General features: G+C 44.0%; 1 protein-coding gene across 1 annotated transcript; it reads left to right on the top strand.

The window, feature by feature from the left end:
* The first annotated feature begins 177 nt into the window (after positions 1 to 177).
* eif4enif1 (eukaryotic translation initiation factor 4E nuclear import factor 1) lies at positions 178 to 19,316 on the top strand. Its single transcript, XM_031568330.2, is given in 20 exon segments — positions 178 to 889; positions 2,063 to 2,214; positions 4,944 to 5,017; positions 5,587 to 5,714; positions 6,723 to 6,826; positions 6,828 to 7,010; positions 7,282 to 7,491; positions 8,194 to 8,349; positions 9,362 to 9,500; positions 11,342 to 11,518; positions 11,829 to 12,097; positions 12,446 to 12,526; positions 12,637 to 12,829; positions 15,204 to 15,286; positions 15,454 to 15,587; positions 15,713 to 15,788; positions 15,939 to 16,059; positions 16,397 to 16,738; positions 17,537 to 17,746; positions 18,113 to 19,316. Coding segments are annotated over 19 exon segments (2,976 nt in total). The 5' UTR covers positions 178 to 889; positions 2,063 to 2,112; the 3' UTR covers positions 18,307 to 19,316.
* The last annotated feature ends 333 nt before the right edge of the window (positions 19,317 to 19,649 follow it).

The raw sequence follows: 19,649 nt of genomic DNA, 5'->3' as shown, positions 1-19,649 counted from the left end.
CACTACTGATAAACTGATATACTGATATAATTAAACATATTTTAAACAACTGGAAAATGTCACTATATATCCCCTTGTAGTTAGGAAAATACAGAAAGTAAAGTACCACGTATAGAGCCAGCAATTACACATTTTGGGAAGGCGAGTTCAAGCACTATATAATCCGTGAGAGGGCCTTCTCTCGGATGCAGTGAGTGATCAAAATCGCTGCTGTGTGACTGGCAAAGAGAGGAAACAGAATAGGAAAGTATCCTAAGGTAGCGTTTATTGTAGTCTTGTTGGGACAGTCAACATTTCTTGCGAGCCAAGTACGTTTTTCTCCGTCGGTGAACAAATGCATAGTGTTACTTCCTTTTTGTTTATTTTTCGGTAAGTGTACAACGTAACTAAAGAGGCGATTGTTAGTCAGCTAGCTAGCTAGCTTGCAGCCATAGTGGTCTGTGGGTGCTAGCTAGCTAGCTAGATTTTCAAGACCGCTAGCTAGCAAGCTAACGTTAACCAGTTACGAGTTTGCTTTGTCGCGACCATCCTCCTCAGTACGGTTTGCGGTTAGTAATAACGCGAGCTGATTTACCTCTGTTCTTTAAAGGCCGGAGTGGGTTTTGGGAAACGTTTCGAGCCGTCTAGCCAAGTTGAATTTCCCAGTGGCTAATAATATCGAGTTGTATGCTTACTTTAGCGAGCTAACTTAGCTGTCGCTAGCTACCTAGCTAGTGACGCTGTCGGCGTTTGCTTTGTAGAAAGTTGTTTGGTTCATTTGTGAGGTAAAGGAGATATCGTTCCGAACAGTTGTATAGGTCACCGCATATTTGAAGCGCAGTTACAGAGTTTTTGCTATTAAACAGCAGTTTGAACAAACGCAGGGAGAAGGCGCATAACAAAACTTCAGGTAAGTTTGATTGCTAGTTAGCTAACGTTACCTTACGCTAGGTTCCCTTTGCCATTAACGTTAACTATCTACTAACGAAAACTACTAACGTTAACGTTATGTTGAAGGGTCTCTTAGGACCGCACACACCAATATAAGTCTTCCCCCTTCTCTTTTCTGGCTTTTGCTAATTTGCTTTGTGGAGATTATCTGATTTGGTTACGTTATTTGCTAAACTGTGTCGTTTGTTTTGGTACATTTGCTATGATAACCGGTGTTACTGTTGGATTCCATTTCTGTGCTAGCTGCTTAGTTAGCCAACTTGCTAGCGACCAAGTCAACGAAAAATTAACGTTATCCGTTAGCCAGTTGTATTAATTGATACAAGCTTATTGGCGCTTGTTAATGGCCACTGTTTCGTAAGGTAAATAACCAACATGGCCTATTTAGCACATTCACTTGAACGAGTTGGAATGTCTGGCGTTAAGCTGTCAACCAAATTGATTATTTCGTAGGTCTAACGTTAGTCACTAGCTAATTTAAATAACCGTTAGCTGGCTAACAAACGTTTATGTGTTAAGTTGTCTGAGCGATGACATGGCAAGCTAGTTAACGAGCGTTCATTTCAGAGTTCGTCTTACCATTGGGCCTGCGATAACTTGATGACACTACAAATGAATATGATGTATGTGTCTGTTGCGTATAACCTAGAAGTAATAGTTTTTGTTCAATTAACCAACACGGCGGTAGGTCATGGTGGGCATAATGACGCCTGTGTGGGATTTTAAGTGGATTTAACACCGTGCACTTTCCCGAGCGCATCCCCAGTTCTTCAGGTACACTACAGCTGGGGTAGCTTGGAAAACACTGTAAGAGCCTGATGGTGGTTTTTGTAACTGGGTCGCTGTATAAAATATCGTATAATGAATAGATAGTTGGTGGCTGCATCTCTAACCATTTACAGCTTTTAGACGCGTGTCTATTTGTATGCATAGACACACATACACGTGGACTTAAACTTACCGTTTATCCAACATTTTGCCCCGTCCACATCCCTCAAATGTCTATCATACAGAACCTTGCTCTGTGGTAATGTTACTTTTGCATGTGGTAGCCTATGTTGCAATGAAAACCCCGCTGTAACACTGAAGTACCCCCTTTACTGAGTTGCTTTCTGTCAACCTTCCTCTACAGCTGTTGAGATAATCTGAGTCAGAGCCCAACCTTGACCTCCAACAGCAGTCATGGAAAAGGATGTCTGCATGGAGGAAAAGGAGAATGTTGATGGTCCACCGGATTTGGTCAAGGAGTCCGATACTGGGCCATCCCCTTACAGATACACCAAGGTATGTACCTTCAGACTGACAACCGTTGCAGGTGCTGATTTGTTTCCACCAAGTCATAAAATCAGTGGACCTTTGCTATCTTTTTGGTTACAGAGAATAAGGCCCTCTTTTGCTTAATGATTTTGTCCAGTTTGTTGAACCAGATTTCTGAGTTGAAATGTGTTGCACTACTGCTGCGTCGCGGTTGCATGTGTTTATTCACACTGCTGACGTTTCTCATGTGGTGCTGCTACTGCCAGTCCCATCTCTCTGCATTCAGTTTGCCTTTGATAATGGCCTTCAATACGCAATCAGTTTGGCATCATCCATTGTTGATGAGTGGTTCAAAAAGTTGCCCTACTTCAGAGCCAGGGTGAGCGAGAGCACAAGGGGAAACGAATAATAACTTTATCGATATAATGTTGTTATAGCCTACATTGGGTTTCTATATAGTACACATGCAGACTCTACTTTCCCCTATCATAATATGCAATTGCTTAAATGGTTAAATATAAAATATCTAATACTGATATAGTTTGTTACATAGCCTGTTTCTTCCGTAAAGATGCCAGTGTTTGCTCCTCATCTCCTCGCACTCTTTGCAATCCTGACTTCACTCTCCCTCGGCATCTACAGAAGCCCTCTAGAAATCATAGTGACAAGCGACGGCCGAAATGTTTCTATGAATGTAAGGAGTTGTAAACATTATTGACTTTTATTTATACACCCAAAGACTACTTCAGACCTTTGACTTGAAATATGTGTATCTATATAACTACTTTGAGATGTTCAACTAGATGCAACTAAACTGCACACTGTACCTTTTAATAATAAGAGGAAGAAGAATAGTAACTAGAATGGCACTCAGTAGAGCGCATATCACACAACAGTAGCAAAAGCGAAACCAAAGTCACGCAGGTGCCCTGTAAGTCAGATCCACTCCAAAATATAATGGGTTCTTCCTTGTTCCATGCTTTACCTTTCCACCAAGGTTCAAAATCGGGTCAGTAATCTTTGTGTAATCTTGCTTGCTAACAAACAGATGAACATTGGTGAAAACATAACCTCTCTTTTTTAAGATTTATTTATGGGCTTTTTAGCCTTGATTTGGAGTAGAAGGACAGGAAGTGAGGAGGAGAGGATCGGGAAACGACAGCAGGCCGGAATCGAACTTGTGTCCCTGCGGGCATTGTAGCCCGTAAATGGGGGGCTTATTGGCTCGCGCCACAGTGCCCCCTATAACCTCTTTTGATGATTTCTTTTTTTTATTATTTATCGAAAGGCGCTGAATTTCAGTTTCTTTTCACCTCAATAGTTACTGAGTGGGACAGTTTGCATCAAATTAGAAGTTGCAATGTAGTATAGGCTAGCTTCATCTATGGTTTTTGTTTTTAGACAGCAGCACGTTTTTTTGGGCCTTCCATCTGTCTAATCTGTCTCGGACTGCACATTCTGGCAGTGCATTTAGCTGCTAGAATTATGAAGAAGCCTCCCAGGGGAGGATGCCCCCAGACCCCCTACAAGTCTGGTCTAAGCCTTGAATGTTTTCAACTCCTAGAACTGCCCATGGTATGAGCTGAACTGCCTATGCTGCTTGAGCTGCTACATTTCATGAGCTGAAGTGTGTGAAGATTTGGTTTTCCTTTTAAAGAAATTGAGGCCTTCTTTTGACTTGAGTTGCATGTTGCACATTTACATCTTGAAGTTGGGTTTTAAAACTGTAAAAAAAGATTAAGACCATTGTAAGTTCTTGTCATGGGTCATACTTTGCCATGCCTATGCTATAGTAGAGCTGCCACCAGTATGATCCTACCTGTTTTTAAGGACAGATTCAGGATCAGCACTATGGAACCAACACTTTGTCTTTTTTCCTGCTGTTTAGTCCTTTGCCAATCACATCCCTATTCATGCAGGTACAGATCAGCAAGCAATATGCTTCAGTCCAGTGTCACAGCTTTGTACTGCTTTCAGGAGCAGTACATTTTCCTCAATGTCCTCCTTGAAACTGTGACCATAAATTGACACCCCTAGAAACACTCTGACATTGTGTCTATGGTGGAGCAAACCTATAAGGCGTCTGAACTCAATGGCTTAGTCAACCTAAAAAGCAGACATGTTCTGTAGCACCACTGGTGACGCATCTGGTAAACTTTTAGGCCAAACGCAAGACTGCAAAGGACTTATTGCAAGTTGACAGACTGTTGTTTTCCATCAAATTAGTGGATTTGTCCATAGGCCCCAGCTTGTGAAGTGTCTTTTGAAAAAAATTATAGCGGTCACTGTTAATAACTAGACGGATGAAATTACATACTTCAGACAGCAGACATTACATTGAATCAACTTTGGAAGAACCAATAGTGTTTCATGCTAACTTTTGAAAGGGATTGCCAGGCTTGGCAACTAAAGGCTTGCTATTACTTGCCTAAATTGACAGCATTGTTAATGTTTTTACAGACCTTTGTTTAATGAATAGTGTAACCTTGCAATAATGTAATGTAGCCACTTTTTGTTCTCAATCAATCTGCTTTTGAAGGAGCTTTTTAACTGTAATGTTCGGATGATGCATATAACACAATCTAGTTTTTTAAATGGCAAATGTAGCTTGCATCACCCAACCCAACAAAAATGATTAATAGTGGTTAAGTGGTTTAGTGCTACCCTTGCATTTGCACTGTCCTTGGTGCTATTCGTAAAGTGTATGTGGAAAGTTAGGCTAATTATCAGTTTTTTTTGGTTTGTTTTCTTTACAGGAAGAGCTGCTGGAAATAAAGGAATTCCCAGTTTCCAATGAAAGACCAGAGTGTCTGTCAGATAAGTATGACAGGTATGGCAAACTTCTATTCTAAGCTGGTATTCTCTCCCTCTCATAGAAACAAACACTTCAACAGACATTTCAATGATTTGAGTTGGTTCTTTGTCCCCCTTATAGGGACTATGTAAGACTGGCTAGCTGTAGGCTAGTAAGCTAAATGATTTCATAGTGCCCACTCCAAGCAGATTGTATTACTATGCTTGTCCTCCCCTACCTCCTCTCCCTTCACAGAAGTAACCAACAAGGTTACATGTAGCATGAAAACATTTATATGATTGAAAGATGGCTAAGAGAGCCTTTATTATGAGAAGCTGATGTGGCTCTTACTGGTTAGCATGCTAACTTTAGATATCTGTGCAACACGGTGCATAAGTGTTTTTTTTAAGGCTATTTCTTCACGTTATGTTGCAATTTCTAGTTCTTTTATTTATTTTATTCTGATATACAGCAGCTTTTAATAACCTGGCAAATGAATCAGTCCAGGTACAGTTTTTGTATCTCCAGCATGAAGTGGAGCCAAAGGGGAGTGTGTGTGGTTTTGTAACATGACTGCTGAATTGACCTGTATTTTGGTTGTGCAGTGATGGAGTGTGGGACCCTGAGAAATGGCACGCCTCACTCTATCCCTCTTCAGAGCGTGACTCCCCCACGGACGGCCACAGGAAGGATTTCACAGATGAAAGGGTGCTCCTTAAGCGCAGAATTGCTGGTAAGTGCATAACCGTATTATTATATTGTGTCAAATATTAAATGAGGGGCTCTTTCTTTGTTTTAGGGTCTTCCACTTAGGTTATGTGATGTTGGCTAAGTTAGTTATAACAGTCTCCAAGTCCTTGAGGGATGATGGTGGTGGGAATTTAGTTTGAACTGTTATGGGCCTTTCTAGAGCATAAAGGAAATGCAGTCAGGTTCATAGAGCTGGTGGTTGTGCAGGCCATGGAAGTCATTTGACTATATGATTAGAGAATGAACCATCCGAATGTGTTGGATGGAAATCCAGTTTAGTGATTGGGATTCTGAATCCAACCCCCCACCCACCTCCCTGTCATCTTCTGTCTAACCCAAGCATGCCTGATTCTAATAAGTGTAATTAAAACTCCTGATTAGCTAAGGTCTTTCAGTTAGCTGAGTAGTTCTGTCAGGGGGAGATGAAAAGCATGCAGAGCAGGGGGTTGAGAACCACTGCTCTATGGTATGTCCTTATTTTCTCTCCAAAATTGACAAAAAAACGAAAAAACATTTTTAGAAGTTGGTTTAATTGCACCCAAATATACAGAAGAGGAGTTGTAGAAGTAGCAGGGATGCCCTGAGGCTTTGCCATGTTGTTGTTGTTGTTGTTGTTGGATGGCTTGGATGATGTAGAATTGATTGGCCTCCACTCTTTTGTTCTGGGTTTATTTCCACGATGGTTAAACATGGCTTAACTGTCGCAGTAAAGGCAATCTAATTATTACCAATGCTCCTCGTTAGATGTCGCTCTTTTGTTTAAAAAACCTGTTACATCTATCTAAACAACCTGTTTTCACTTTAAAAGCTACTGCACCAATGTGTGCCTCAAATAGAAAGAATTCCATATACAAGCCTTTGGCCTTTTCTTTAGTGGTTTTCACAATTAGTTCCCAGAGACTGCCTTTGTAAATGTGTTCCCTTTAGAGCTTTTTAAACGTCTCCATATTCTCATGTTTAACTATATACCCATGCCTGTGCCTGTCCCTAGACCCTCGGGAGCGTTTGAAGGAGGATGAACTAGAGGTGGTGCTGAGTCCACAGCGACGCAGCTTTGGAGGCGGTTGCCAGGGCAATGCAGCACTTGCCGTCAATGGTACGGCGACCTGTCAGCCCACTGGAGAACAAGGAGAATGAGAGCCTAAGGCTGGTGGGCTCCCGCCGCATCGGCAGCGGCCGCATCATGGCTGCTCGCACCTTTGAGCGAGACCTGCGCACAGAGCGAGATCTACGCCCTGACAAGGAGCGGGAGAGAGACTACAAAGACAAGAGGTTCAGGGTATGTGTCGAGTGGCTCTTCAAGATTACTCTGTGTTTTGAATGTGAAAGAAAGCTGGTCTTTCAGACATTTCTTTGATGTGCACATGTACGGATACTGAGATATTTGGGTTGTATTTGGGATAGTTCAGGTTCATACATGATGCACAGTACAACTCTAATATAAGAAGCAGCATGGTGATTTGTCCTTCCTGTGCTGTACAGTGTCTGCTTTCAGTGCAGAAGTTGGTATGATTGTTTGCCTGTTTAACATGACACTCCTGCATCCTCAGAGAGACTTTGGGGACAAACGTGTGTTCAGTGAGAGGAGAAGGAACGACTCGTATGCTGAGGAAGAGCCAGAGTGGTTCTCTGGTGGCCCCACCAGTCAGTCGGAAACCATTGAGCTTATCGGCTTTGATGACAAAATCCTAGAGGAAGACAAACGCAGACCAAAGCGCTCTAGAAAGAAGAGTGACACCATAAAGGAAGGTGAGTCTGAAAGACGGCTGTCCCTGGCCAAAGGGATCATCTTACTCGGAACATGTATTTACGTGTAATGAAAAGGTTACACATTCACTTTTAGGGGTGGGAATCTTTTGGCACCTCACGATTCGATTCCGATTCAGTGGTCAACGATTCGATTCTAAACCGATTATCGATTCTACACCGATTATCGATTCTAAACCGATTATCGATTATCAATTCTAAACCGATAAAACGATTATCGATGCATGTCGATTTTTAAAACATCTGAGTTTGCTACTCAGAGTCTCAAATCACTTCCTACTTTGTGTTTGATAATTAAAGAAAATCAACAGATGAATTACCTTCTCTATTTTTTATTAGAGAAAAAGCTTTCCCTTGTCACAATTATGACTTTCAATGAACAATGCAATAATCGATGCAGCTTGCATTTCAACACAATTTTAAAATGTATTTTTTTTTTTTTTTTTATTAAAAAATCGATTATGAACTTTTCTGAATCGAGACAGAATCGTTCTAGAGAGAATCGAGAGAAATCGAAAAATCGATTTTTTTTTTTTCCCCCACCCCTATTCACTTTGCTAAGGGCCTACTTAAATGAATGTGCCATTTCTATAAGTTGTTTTACAATGGAATGTTTTTATTTCCAAGGTAAGAATGTGTTTTAAGATGTATTTCACAATTGTGCGCGCCTGTGTGTGTGTGTCATGCAGTGGATTGCAATGGGGGGACTGTCTGAGGAACCGGAGGTGGCACGGGAATCAGGAGCTGATCAGGAGGTTCCACGTTCTGCGGTCCTTCCAGATCAGACTGCGGGAGAGTTTGACTTCAACGAGTTCTTCAACCTGGAGAAGACCATGCCTGGCCTTGCCTCGGTAAGACTGAGCACTGGTTTGTGGGTTGCATGCATTATGGGTGCTGCTGACTGGCTGGAGCAAGACATTTGGTGTGGTCAGGGTTGTGTGTGTGTGTGTGTGTGTGTGTGTGTTTGTGTGTGAGCCACTGGGCTGTGGAGCTGTAGGTTAAAGGCTAGGTGTTCACTCTCCTCTTTGAGGATGTCTGTCAAAATCTGCCTTTCCTGGCTTAGGAAACTACATTTTCTAGGCGAAAAAGACGGACCAGTTTTATTTAAAAAACAGGTCACACTAGAATGTGTTGACGGCAAACCAAGACCATTGCAAGACAATTCATTTTTGCATGTTGACATGAACTGGGTGTGTGGTGAAGGATTGGTTGTCACATTTGTTTGTGGTGATGCTCATAAATGGATGCCACATTTCTAGCTTTATGGTATCTGGCTTGGCATGAAACCTCTCACTGGCTTGTACGTTTCCAAAATGAGACGGATGGGATGGGACCTGTAGGAATGGTGTTACATCTTTGCCACACCTTTGGGGTCTTTGTAGTGTCCTGGTTTCAGTGAGTGGACATTACTAGCCTTCTGTGGCCTCTCTTCTTAATGTGCTCCCTTCATTCTAATTTGCCTGTTCTCAGGTTTTTGGTTTCCTCTCTGTCCAAGTTGGTTTTGAGTGGCGTTGTGTAATACAAATTTATGCCCATCTGGAGTTTTGAAAGGCAGCGTCAGTGTAAACTTTATTGGCTGTAGTTTTGTTTTTTGGAAGCACATGTTTTGTGTTCCCTGGTATTGCAAGGCCCTTCCAAAAATGAAATAGAAATAGACCTCTGTGAAATGATACTTCTTGGCTCTCAACTAGCCACTTTGCCATAAAATCAAACCCCAGCCCGTACTTCCCCCTATGTAAAGGGTAACAGGCTGCAGCCCCTCGATTGCCAAGTAAGTGCCATCTGCATCGCATCTCCTCAGAGCTTTAATTCCATGCTACTCAAAAGCAAGTGTTCTGATGCTCCTCCTTCTCTCTCCCTCAGATGATCGAGGATGTCCTGGGTGAGGGTCCGGTGTCAGCCAGCCGCTTCAGTCGCTGGTTCAACACTAATATGAGCCCGTCAGGCTCCCGCTCCAGCAGTCTGCGCTCTACCCCACATGAGGAACTGGAGAGACTCGCAGGTAGGATTTCTTCGCACACACACACACACACACACACACACACACACACATGCAAATACACACGCAAATACACACGCAAATACACACTTGAAGCCTTGGACAAACCAACCCCACCTTTATCCTAAATCTCAACCACCACTGCTGTAATTCTTCAGCTCAATTATCACTCAAATGAGTTGTATTAGCAAAACAGTTGCTGTACCTGGTCTCCCATAAAGAGTCTGCAGTCTGTGATACTGGTGAAAGATTATTGGTATTTGAAGTCGACAGCCAATTAAATACACTAGTCCATTCAGTACTCCTGAAGCTACGATTGTTGATTGCATGTAATTAGAGCCGGGTCATAAATCGAATTCATTTTGAGTTGTTTTTCAACGATGTCTTAAATGGCTAAATTGAAATGAGTGCTTCCTCTGCTGTCACTCAAATGCCAGCGCCAGCACTTCTCTGGAGTTACCAGAGTTATGACGAAAAACTGTCTACTGACGACATTACCTTCCTGTAACGTTTTTTTAGTTGGTCTTTCGTTGAACAGGTCCTTCGTTAGACATGTTGAAACGCTTGCCAGTTTACAATGTGTGTGTTCAGTTGTGTTAATGCTGCCGGTAAACCATGGGTTAATAGCAACTGAATTACACTTGTTGTCGAGCAATGCCGACGTGTTGAATTGCTTGTGGTAAATAACGTGAAGTAGACTTTTGGTCCTAGTCTGACATCACAAACACACATAATTAATTGTCAACTTAGGTCAAAACCAAACACAGCCTGGACCTTCTGTTTACTGTCTGTCGATTCCTTTAAAACTGTACATCAGTCATCTCTACTTCTCTTGTAGCACTCTTGTAGGCACATTTGACTGGTTTTGCTCATTCTGGTAAATTGGTGAAATCTTGTTAGTGAGAAATTTACAAAACATCTTGTCATAATAGTAAAGGGGAACGCAAATGATCCATTTCATGTAGAAATCTGGTGATTGTGACATCTTGTAGCCTATGTAAAGGAAACTTATCTTAATGACTGTTCACAAGGGAGCTTTTACTGTTTCATGTGTTGGCCCTATATTTAGTGTAGTCAGTGTCATTGCCACCCACTGACCCTTCTTGGTATTGCTACTTGTAAATGTTAAAGTGTTACGTCAGTGACGGCAGTATTATTGGAAACGTATAAAGACTGTTTGGGTGGATGCTGGAGTGTGTTAGTTTCCTGGTTTGTAATAATGGCAAACTCCTGGAAATACAGTGGCTGGCAAAACTATTTACCCCCCCTGAAAGTCATCAGCGTATTATGTTTTACAAAAGATACTTGCACATTTTCCTAATCGGTATTGTCATTGTGAGGCTTAAGTTATTTGTCTACTACAATTGACATTAAATAAATGCAAAAATATTCTGCATGCGTAAGTATCCAACTCGATTCATACTTGCTAGAAAACCCCTTTGCTGCAATAACCGCCTTACTTCAGAAAGACTTGAGTACCAACTTTGTTCTGTTGTATTTTCCCCCATTCTTTTTGGGTGAATGTATGTAGAACATCTAGGTTGATTCTAAGTGACTTTGATCAGGGCTTTGGCTTTGATTCTAGAATGTTCGCTGTTTTAGAGCCTTAGCATTGTGCCTTGGGTAATTGTCCTACTGATGGGTAATACCTCTCCCAAACTTTGTGTATCCCCATACTGGATAGGACTGGATAAACATGGCCTGAATGCACTTTTGGGCAACAGTGACTTATCCTTACCTCATCTTACAAGAGCATCAACCCTTTTCTAGCCTCACCTCGACCTTAATCAGTCTTGATGATACTGGTGCTGTACTTAGGGTTCCGTGTGTGCCTTCTCCTCCAGGGCTGGACCCACGCTGCAGCTCTCCAACTCAAGGAGCGGCGCCATACTTCACCCCCATCGCCTCAGGGGACAGCCGTGAAAAAGTCGACATCTTGGAGCTGCTGCACAAGGCCAAGATTGACCTGAAGCCCCTCCTCTCCACCCTGTCTGTCAACAAGGCGCGTCTCCGGGAGAGCAGTGAGTGCCCTTTCATTGTTTGACCGGTGTTCGTTATTAGTGCAGCACATTGACTTGTATATTACAATATATTTTGGTTCCTGGTTATGTTCCCTCTAGATTATTTTCTATATTATGGTTTGGAACTAGAAGTGACTCTTTGATAAATAAGACTGTTTCGTTGTAGCAATATGCAAACCAGTGATTCTACAGTGCCATGCTCTATAATCTTTGGAAGCTGGGAGAGTAGAATTTTTCAGATCTAGAAATTTGTGGCAATACTTGGGTCCACTTCCATCGCAATATTGGTCTGTCTGTTTGCCTTCATCAGCAGGCTCCGGTGTGGTGCTCTCCCTGGAGGAGGTGGAAGGGGGTCTGAAGGGCCTCAAGGTGGAGTCGGAGCAGGCGCAGGCTCAGGCCCAGGCCCAGGCCCAGGCTCCCAGGGGTGGCTGTGGTACCCCCTTCATGGCTGAACAGCTGGAGCACTCGTTCACTGGTGGTCCGCCCCGAGTCACCCGCTCCCGGGACTCCGACATGTCCGCATTCAACAAGCTGGTCAGCAGCATGAAGGCAAGTGGCACCCTGCCCACCCAACCCAACGTAAGTGTCACCTGCCTGTCCAACCTCAGCCGCGCCACCCCACGCCTTAGCTGCATGCTCGCATGCACCCTCATCGCCTCCTAGCTCTGCGGCTTGGACACCCCTCACCCCCCTTAACCCGTGACTCCTTGCCATCGTACCAGTGCTGCAGTTGGGCCATTTGTGTCTGGTAGAAGAACTGATGGGCATAAATTTGTTTTACTTGCGTAGTTTGTTTTCCTTTGGCCTGTGTTTGCCATAATGCTTCAAGTGCTTGCTCCCTTTATGTCGTTGGGACCAATGCAAGTTTCTCTGTTTTTGGAGGTGTGTGTGTTATGTAAACTTACTCTTGTCTCTTTTACTCTTCAGCTCCAGCAGCAGGCAGAGCCCACCGTGATGCAGCTGCCTGAAGCCCAGGTCCCGACAGCACAGCAGAACAACATCTTCCAGGTGAGGAGCAAGTCTGTTAGGATTTATAAATAACAGCCCCTTAAGAAGCGGCCATCTTTGAAAGCTTTTGTCTCCCACCCTGACACAATTCTGGCTGCTGTCTGTTTCAGGAATTGATGGGTGTCCATGGAGCCACACACCCTCGAAGCAGCTCCCCCAACTTGCTCCACAGCCTGCTGGGGAACCATGAGGGACACAATGCCCCAACTGGGGCCCCTGCAATGGTCCACCGGAGGGGCCCCTCTCCGCCACTCTTTCCCCAGAGATCCCAGATGCCGGACTACTACATACATCCAACAACTGGTAATTGAGATTGGGCATTTGGGTTGGGTGATATACATTTTCAAAGGATATGGATGAAGGCTAAATACATGGTAGAATCTAAATGAGCACGCCAAAGTTGAAGGGACCGGTTTATTTCGGCGTGGAGACCCCCTCTCAGCCGGTGCTCAGAGAAAGGCCTACCTTACTGTGTAGACTATGTAGGTATTTATACAATTCAGTCAGGTAGAATACAATAGGGCAGGGGATGACCACACCCTATAATTGAGAGGAAGGGGGAGACAGTGGGGTGAGGGGTTCACCTATGGGGGGAGGGGGTGATAACAGGGGACAAAGGGTGATAGCAGGAAGGAGGCTATCTGGGAGGGGAAGGGGTTCACATGCCATTTGTTCAGGTCTCAGTGAGACACAGAGTACACATCCAAGAATGAGTTACAGATACAAAATAAGGCTACATTTAGTTAATGTCTTACAACAACAGAATAGCAATATTTCCGTTTCCATCATACAGGACATACATTCCTTAAAATTTGTAAGGTTGTGTTCAATAGCGAAATGATAAACAGCGGTGGAAAGGGCTGGCATTACCTGCCGGCACAAAAATGGTCGTCTACACACAACAAATACATGCGGCCTTAAAACAGAATTATTTGATTTAGTAAACATTTCACATGTGTAATAGATCCATCTCTCCCCTCCATCTACCCACATGGGATGAGTAATTAAATAAAGAATAAAATCCTCTTTAGTGTGTACGAGGATGGCACTGTTTGTCCCCTGCCCCTACCACACTGGGGCCGGCTGCTGTTGCCTCTCCCTCAGCACGCTCTACTAGTGCCAGCAGATTCACTGACTGACTGGAATTGAGAACAAGTTTGAACCAGGCTGTGCAGACATTTTGGGGGGCAGTTGCTCAAGCTAAAAAAGGGCGTCCCTCAGTATTTATAAAGAAAAACAAGTGACTTACAGAAGCACATCTTTTATTGATTATTTTAATGTTTCAAACAGTCCTGTATTATAGCCTATCACTGAAGATGTGGATTATGTCGATCAATTCTTTGCCATGTCAGAGCATAGGCCATCAGCCCATTGCCACAGCTCTATCAGTGCTCTATAAGAAAGTAGTGACTGATCATCTATTATTTATGATACTCAGATATGATTGCATAGATTATTAACCATGCAGGCCTAATCCATTTTTATTTTTGAATGGAAATAGTGCGGTTCACATTTTTATTGATGACTCATTTCTAGACCAGTTTGCTTGTTGAGCTTAATGGTGGGCTATTGCCTAAATTGGGCTACTTGGGACAACTGCAGGCTGTATTGGGGTACTTTAGTAGTGTTTTAATTTCACAACAGTGACGCCAAAGCTTAGGGAACAGTATTGTTACCTGGATGTCACCAGTTAAGGCAGGTCGGGGAGCGGTGGATGCTGCTCTGGGAGCCAATCGGTTTGTGTGGTTTAACTGTGGTTGCTGTGGCAAGGGAAGTTGAAGGAGAGGCAGGGGCTCATGTGGTCTCACAGAATTAGACCTCAAAAGCAGTTCAGCTGGAATGCAGCATGGTTATAATTGAAAATTGAGGTCATGAACCAAATTTACAATGCTTTAAAATATATATGTGTATAAAAGGGCATTCATCACTCACTCACTGACAGCAATTGTAATTTAATGTCAAATTAACTGACACATGTAATTATTGAGGCGTATGCATTTATTTATTGCCATTTCAGGTTAAATGTCAAAGTTGGTTAAGTTACCTGTGGTTCTGTGGGCCTCTTCCTTGTCCTCATATCATTCTCTTAAGATATTTTTGAATACTTGTATCGGCAGAGTACATGCATGAAAAATGTGTAGCCTTAGGTTAGTCTGTCTTTCTAACGGTCATGGCCCAAAAAGAAAACTAATTAGAATCTCTTATATTTAGTGTAGTCTCTCTTATATTAAGCTAGGACAACTTTGCTGCATGTTGTCCAATGGTCAGGTTACATGTGCTAACAATGCAGCATTGGTGCTTCTTTCCTAGAATTTGAAGCTACTACCGAGAACAATTATACAATACGGTGAAAAGGAGTTGTTTTATCTGATCCGTGCTTGTAAAATATCTATTGTGTACACGTCTTTCTAACGTAATACCAGACAACATCTATCAGCAGAGCAAGTCTCTTTTTTTCAGGTTTTCAAACATTTAAAAAAGCTTAAAGGGATTGCCAAATATATAGCACAAATTATGACCGCAAGAAATAAGACCATCATGTACATGTCATTTCCTCATCTTTCATGATTGTGTTGACTCTTTTCACACACAAAGCAAGTAGCTGAAATGGTTATAGTACTATAGGTGTAGTGGTAAACAAGTATGAGTATCGGTTAATGACGGTGATCTGTCACAGGTTACCCCATTGGCCCTCAGCCCATAATGGCAGAACGCCTGGCAGAGATGCATCGTTCCCTGAGCCCTCTGCACTCTCAACAGGTATGTACACCATCCTCACACCTCACCCATCACTTGTCTAATCATATGGATCATGTTGTAGGCTGTCTGTCTGGGTTCCTGGCCTGCTCTGGAGTGTGCATCTTTCTCCATTGACCCCCTCAGGTCATGTGACCCTACCTAACATTTCTGTACTGATCTATGTGCAGATGCGAGGACTACCAATGGGAATGGACTTGCCTGACTTGGTGTTTCAGCAGGATCTGGCCATTTCTGGACGTTACCCTTACCAGCATGGTTACATCAAGCAGAGCCATGATAACAAGCTGGCCTACCGTAACAGGTACATGTGTTACAAGCCAAAGTACATACAGTCCTTTCAAGAGAGTGTTTAGAGAGTGTGTTGTGTTTGTGTGTGTGTGTGTGTGTGTGTGAGCTTGCTCAATTGTGCTTGTTTGGTTGCCGCAGACAACCCAGACTGAACCGATCACCAGGTCCCCACCCCACAGACAGGAGCTCCCCTGCCAACACGGTCACAAGCATGGTGAGTGGTCACACCACATCCCATGTCTGAACAGGGACATTTGTGCTTTGCAGCAAACTGCCAATATACCCACCACCGTTTCTGATTGGAGGCAGGGTGAACACATGAGACTGGGTTGCATAATGAGTGCCATTGTGCTTTCCTCCTCAGCTGTCTCCCTCCTTCACACCTACATCAGTGATCCGTAAAATGTATGAGACCAAGGAGAAGACCCGAGATGAATCTACGAGCCGACCTGGCAGCAAAGAAGATGCAGTCAATTTGCTAGATGGTAAGGAGACCTGCGGAAAATGGCGCTGAGACCATATTCAAGGTCTATAGTCTGGAAACATTTGTGTAGAGTAATTGTGTTTTCATGCCCCTCACACCCTTGTTTATTGTGAATTCCCTCAAATAACAAAAAATACGCAATTCAAGACTTCCATGTAAGAGAGAGACTTAAAAAGGACAACCTGACATTTTTCAGTTACATTTTAATTAAATGAATGCTCAGTTGAATACAAAATCCATTTCACACAAGTTCCTTTTGAAATGATTTATTTCTTGCAAATATTGTTGGATCTGCATGAAATCCTTATGGTGATATGCTTTTTCCTTCCCCCCTTCAGGCAGCGCCTCCCCCAGCCCTGGCCTGGATGGTGGAGAGAGTGGCTGTCCTCAGGGAGGGCCAGTGAAGTCGTGCTCCACTCCCGTCTCCTCTTCCTCCCAGCATCCCCGCTCTTCTTCCCAGCGGCCTGTTGGCGGCACTTCCTCCGGGCACCACACACCGACGCTGGTGTCCCCGGGAGGATCCTCTTCCAACTTCCCCCGCCCCATTTATCCTGTGCCACTGCTCTCCCACGTGCCTCTGGTGCGGCCTCCCCCTCCTCAGCTCCATCCCAGCGTGGTCCAGAGGATGCTGGCCCAGGGCATCCAGCCTCAGCAGCTGGGCCCCACACTACTACAAGCAGGTCAGCTCAGGCTCCCACTTTCCTATCTAGACTAAGTATGTTTGTGCAAACTGGGATGCGCTACCAAATTTGTACCTTCACCACAACAGATTAAATGTTCTCAATTTTTTTATGGTAACCTTGGTGTTGATGCAAAGGTGAGTTGAAATTGGTTTGCATAAACAGTGTGGAACTGTTTGAGAATGTCTGAGTTCTTACAGGGGAGAACATACGGGTATGTTTAGGTGCGCATGGCGCTAATTTCCTCGCCGGAATGGTCCTGCACAGCCCAAAAATGTGACTGCGCATCTGCATGCGAGTTCTAAAGCCCTGGCTCAGGGGCAAGTGAAGACAACATCTATTTACATTATTTCTTCATTTAGTAGACTCTTTTCTAAAAGTGAATTACAGTACAGATGCACATGTTCCAGGATGTTTGCACCCTGGGAATAAAACTACTGGAAACCACTGATAAATTTAGTTTAGTTTACTTCATGCTTCAGGGAATAATATCTGATTAGATCACCAGCAGCAATATTTTAAGGTAGGTAGCTAGTACTATTTAGATAGTGGAGTAAATGGTTATGAAGGGGCAGAGAAAACTAGAAAACACTGTGATTGAGCTTGTGTGCTGAGAGATGTGATTGCAACAGAAAAACAGTATACTTTGTATAGTGTGTACGTATGCAACAGCATAGTGTGGACACAGAGGGTTTTAGAAATTTGAGGGAGTGTTTTTGTTGCGTTTACTCCTCGTCAGTGTGGGAAGGCTGCCCTGTGGTAGAATGAGTTGTAACACATTTCTGGTCTCTCCTGTAGGCATCTATCCCCAGGCAGTGGATCTGTCTCAACTTCAGGGTTTACCCCCGGCCCTGCTAGGTCAACCCCTGTACCCACTGGGTCCCACAGGGCACCCTTTACTTGCACCCCGCGCTGGCGCTCATATCCAGCTTGCAGTCTTACAGCAGCAGCAGCATCTCCAGCAGCAGCAGCAGCAGCAGCAGCAGCAGCAACAGCAGCAGAGAGCATGTGAGTAATTCTACACTACTTTCACAGAGAGATGAACCAAGATGAAAGATTCATGTTGGTGTTTTGAGCCACTTGTGTGTTTGATGAGTTGGTCTGCAAGACAACCACTGTCCAAATCATTTCCACAACCATCAGTTTTGCATTGAATTGCACCACCTATCTTTTTTGCCAGCACTAGACAACCAAATAATTGTTCAGTAAAATGCTGCTGTAGGTCTAGTCAGTAAACTCCGACATTCTGAGTATCCCTCATTTTGATTTCCCCAAGATGCCATGCACTCCTAAAAATACAAGTCAGTGATGCAGTTCTTCAGATGGTGTGTTGGAATGCTATAAATTGACATGTTCACTGCTTTTGTTTCTCAGCTCTGTACCCAGGGTCCCAGGGAGTCCCTCAGTCCCACAGCCACAGCTCCAGTCGGATGAACCAAACCCAGAGGCGGGGGGAAAGCCCTCCCCCGTGCCTGGCGAAATGGTTCGGGTCTGATGTGCTGCAGCAGCCCCTGCCCTCCATGCCGTCAAAAGTGATCAGTGTAGATGAGTTGGAGTTCCGGCCGTGAGATGGGAGGGGTGATGACACGTTGGCACCCCATCCCCTCGTTCCTGCCGGTGTGAGGAGTGTGGAAGTGGATGTGCGGACTGCAGAGTGCCGTCCGAGAGCCGCGCTCGTTCTTAAACCCCTGGAAGTCTGTGAGCGTTGACAAAAAAAAAAGGCCTAAAATGAGTGAGCAGAAAAGGGAAAGACGGGTCATGGACACATGTTTTTCTCCACATCTTGTCCTTGTTTTGAGTAACGTAGTTAAAGAATTTTCTTTTGTATGTTTTGGCTTTCAGTTCTCTGCAGTATATGAAGTAAATAATGTATAGGCCAGAATTGTACATACCAGTGGGAATGGTGGTTCTTTTTTGTTTTCTTTTTCCTTTCGTGGGGGTGGGAGGGGGGGGGGGGGCTCTCCCTGTACATACTTGACCCCTGAGCCATGGGGAAGGTGAATGTGCTGGATCCTAAAGGTGAATTGGGACTCCTGGAGAAAGGTGTGCCCCTGTAGTCCTGTCCTAGTAGTGGTGCTGTCCCTATTACCCTCATCCCTCCCCTCATTATTTGCCCCTCCCCTGAACTATGCTGAGAGGCAGCACTGCTGGGAGCCCACTGGAGGGGTGAGACTTGGCCTGTGTGATGCCAGTGGATGTTGGAGGCAGTGCGAATTTTCAGATAGGCACAGTCTCTCCCTCAGGACGGGGACTCGGGGGTCAAGAAGCCGCTTCTCCCTGTTCTGACTGTTGGTTGTGCCTTTCAATCTGTTTTGGGGTGTGGGCCCTTTTCCCCTCCTGTTTGTTCTTTTTCTTCTTTTTTTTTTCCCCCCCCACTTCCCTGTTTCTTCCCTCCCCTCAACTACCCTTGGTCCCTGGAGGTGAAGGCACTGCTCGGAATCATGGCATCATTTGTTTTAGGGTGGTAGGGGTTGGTTCAACTTAAAGGCAATGTGCGGTTAATTTAAAAGGAAGCACAAGTAGAGTTAATTAATTGGGGGGGGGAAATGAAATGAATAAATAAATGACTTCACAACAATGGATTTTTGTTTTTGATTATTTAACGGACATGTTCCATGTTTTGAAAATGACTGACTTAAGAATGACTGTGCTGCAGTTGGGCACAACAGTGCTTCATAGGTAGCCAACTTGGTGATGACACACTAACACTCACACACCACCACCTTGCTTTGCTGATTTAGCAGTGTTTGGTATACAGATCAGTGATGTGTGAGCTCCATCAGTTCTAGCACTGAAGTGCTGCGGGATGAATGGACTTGGAGATGGTGGAGTGTTTTTGGTCCTCTGCTTATAGCCTAATCAATTCGAAAAAAAAATAATTATTGGGATGGTGGACATTGTTCATGTAACT

This window comes from Clupea harengus, chromosome 5, assembly GCF_900700415.2.
Source record: "Clupea harengus chromosome 5, Ch_v2.0.2, whole genome shotgun sequence".
In the NCBI taxonomy this organism is placed as follows: Eukaryota; Metazoa; Chordata; class Actinopteri; order Clupeiformes; family Clupeidae; genus Clupea; species Clupea harengus.
Note: the sequence above shows the minus strand (reverse complement) of the source record. Positions and strands in the feature narration are given on the sequence as shown.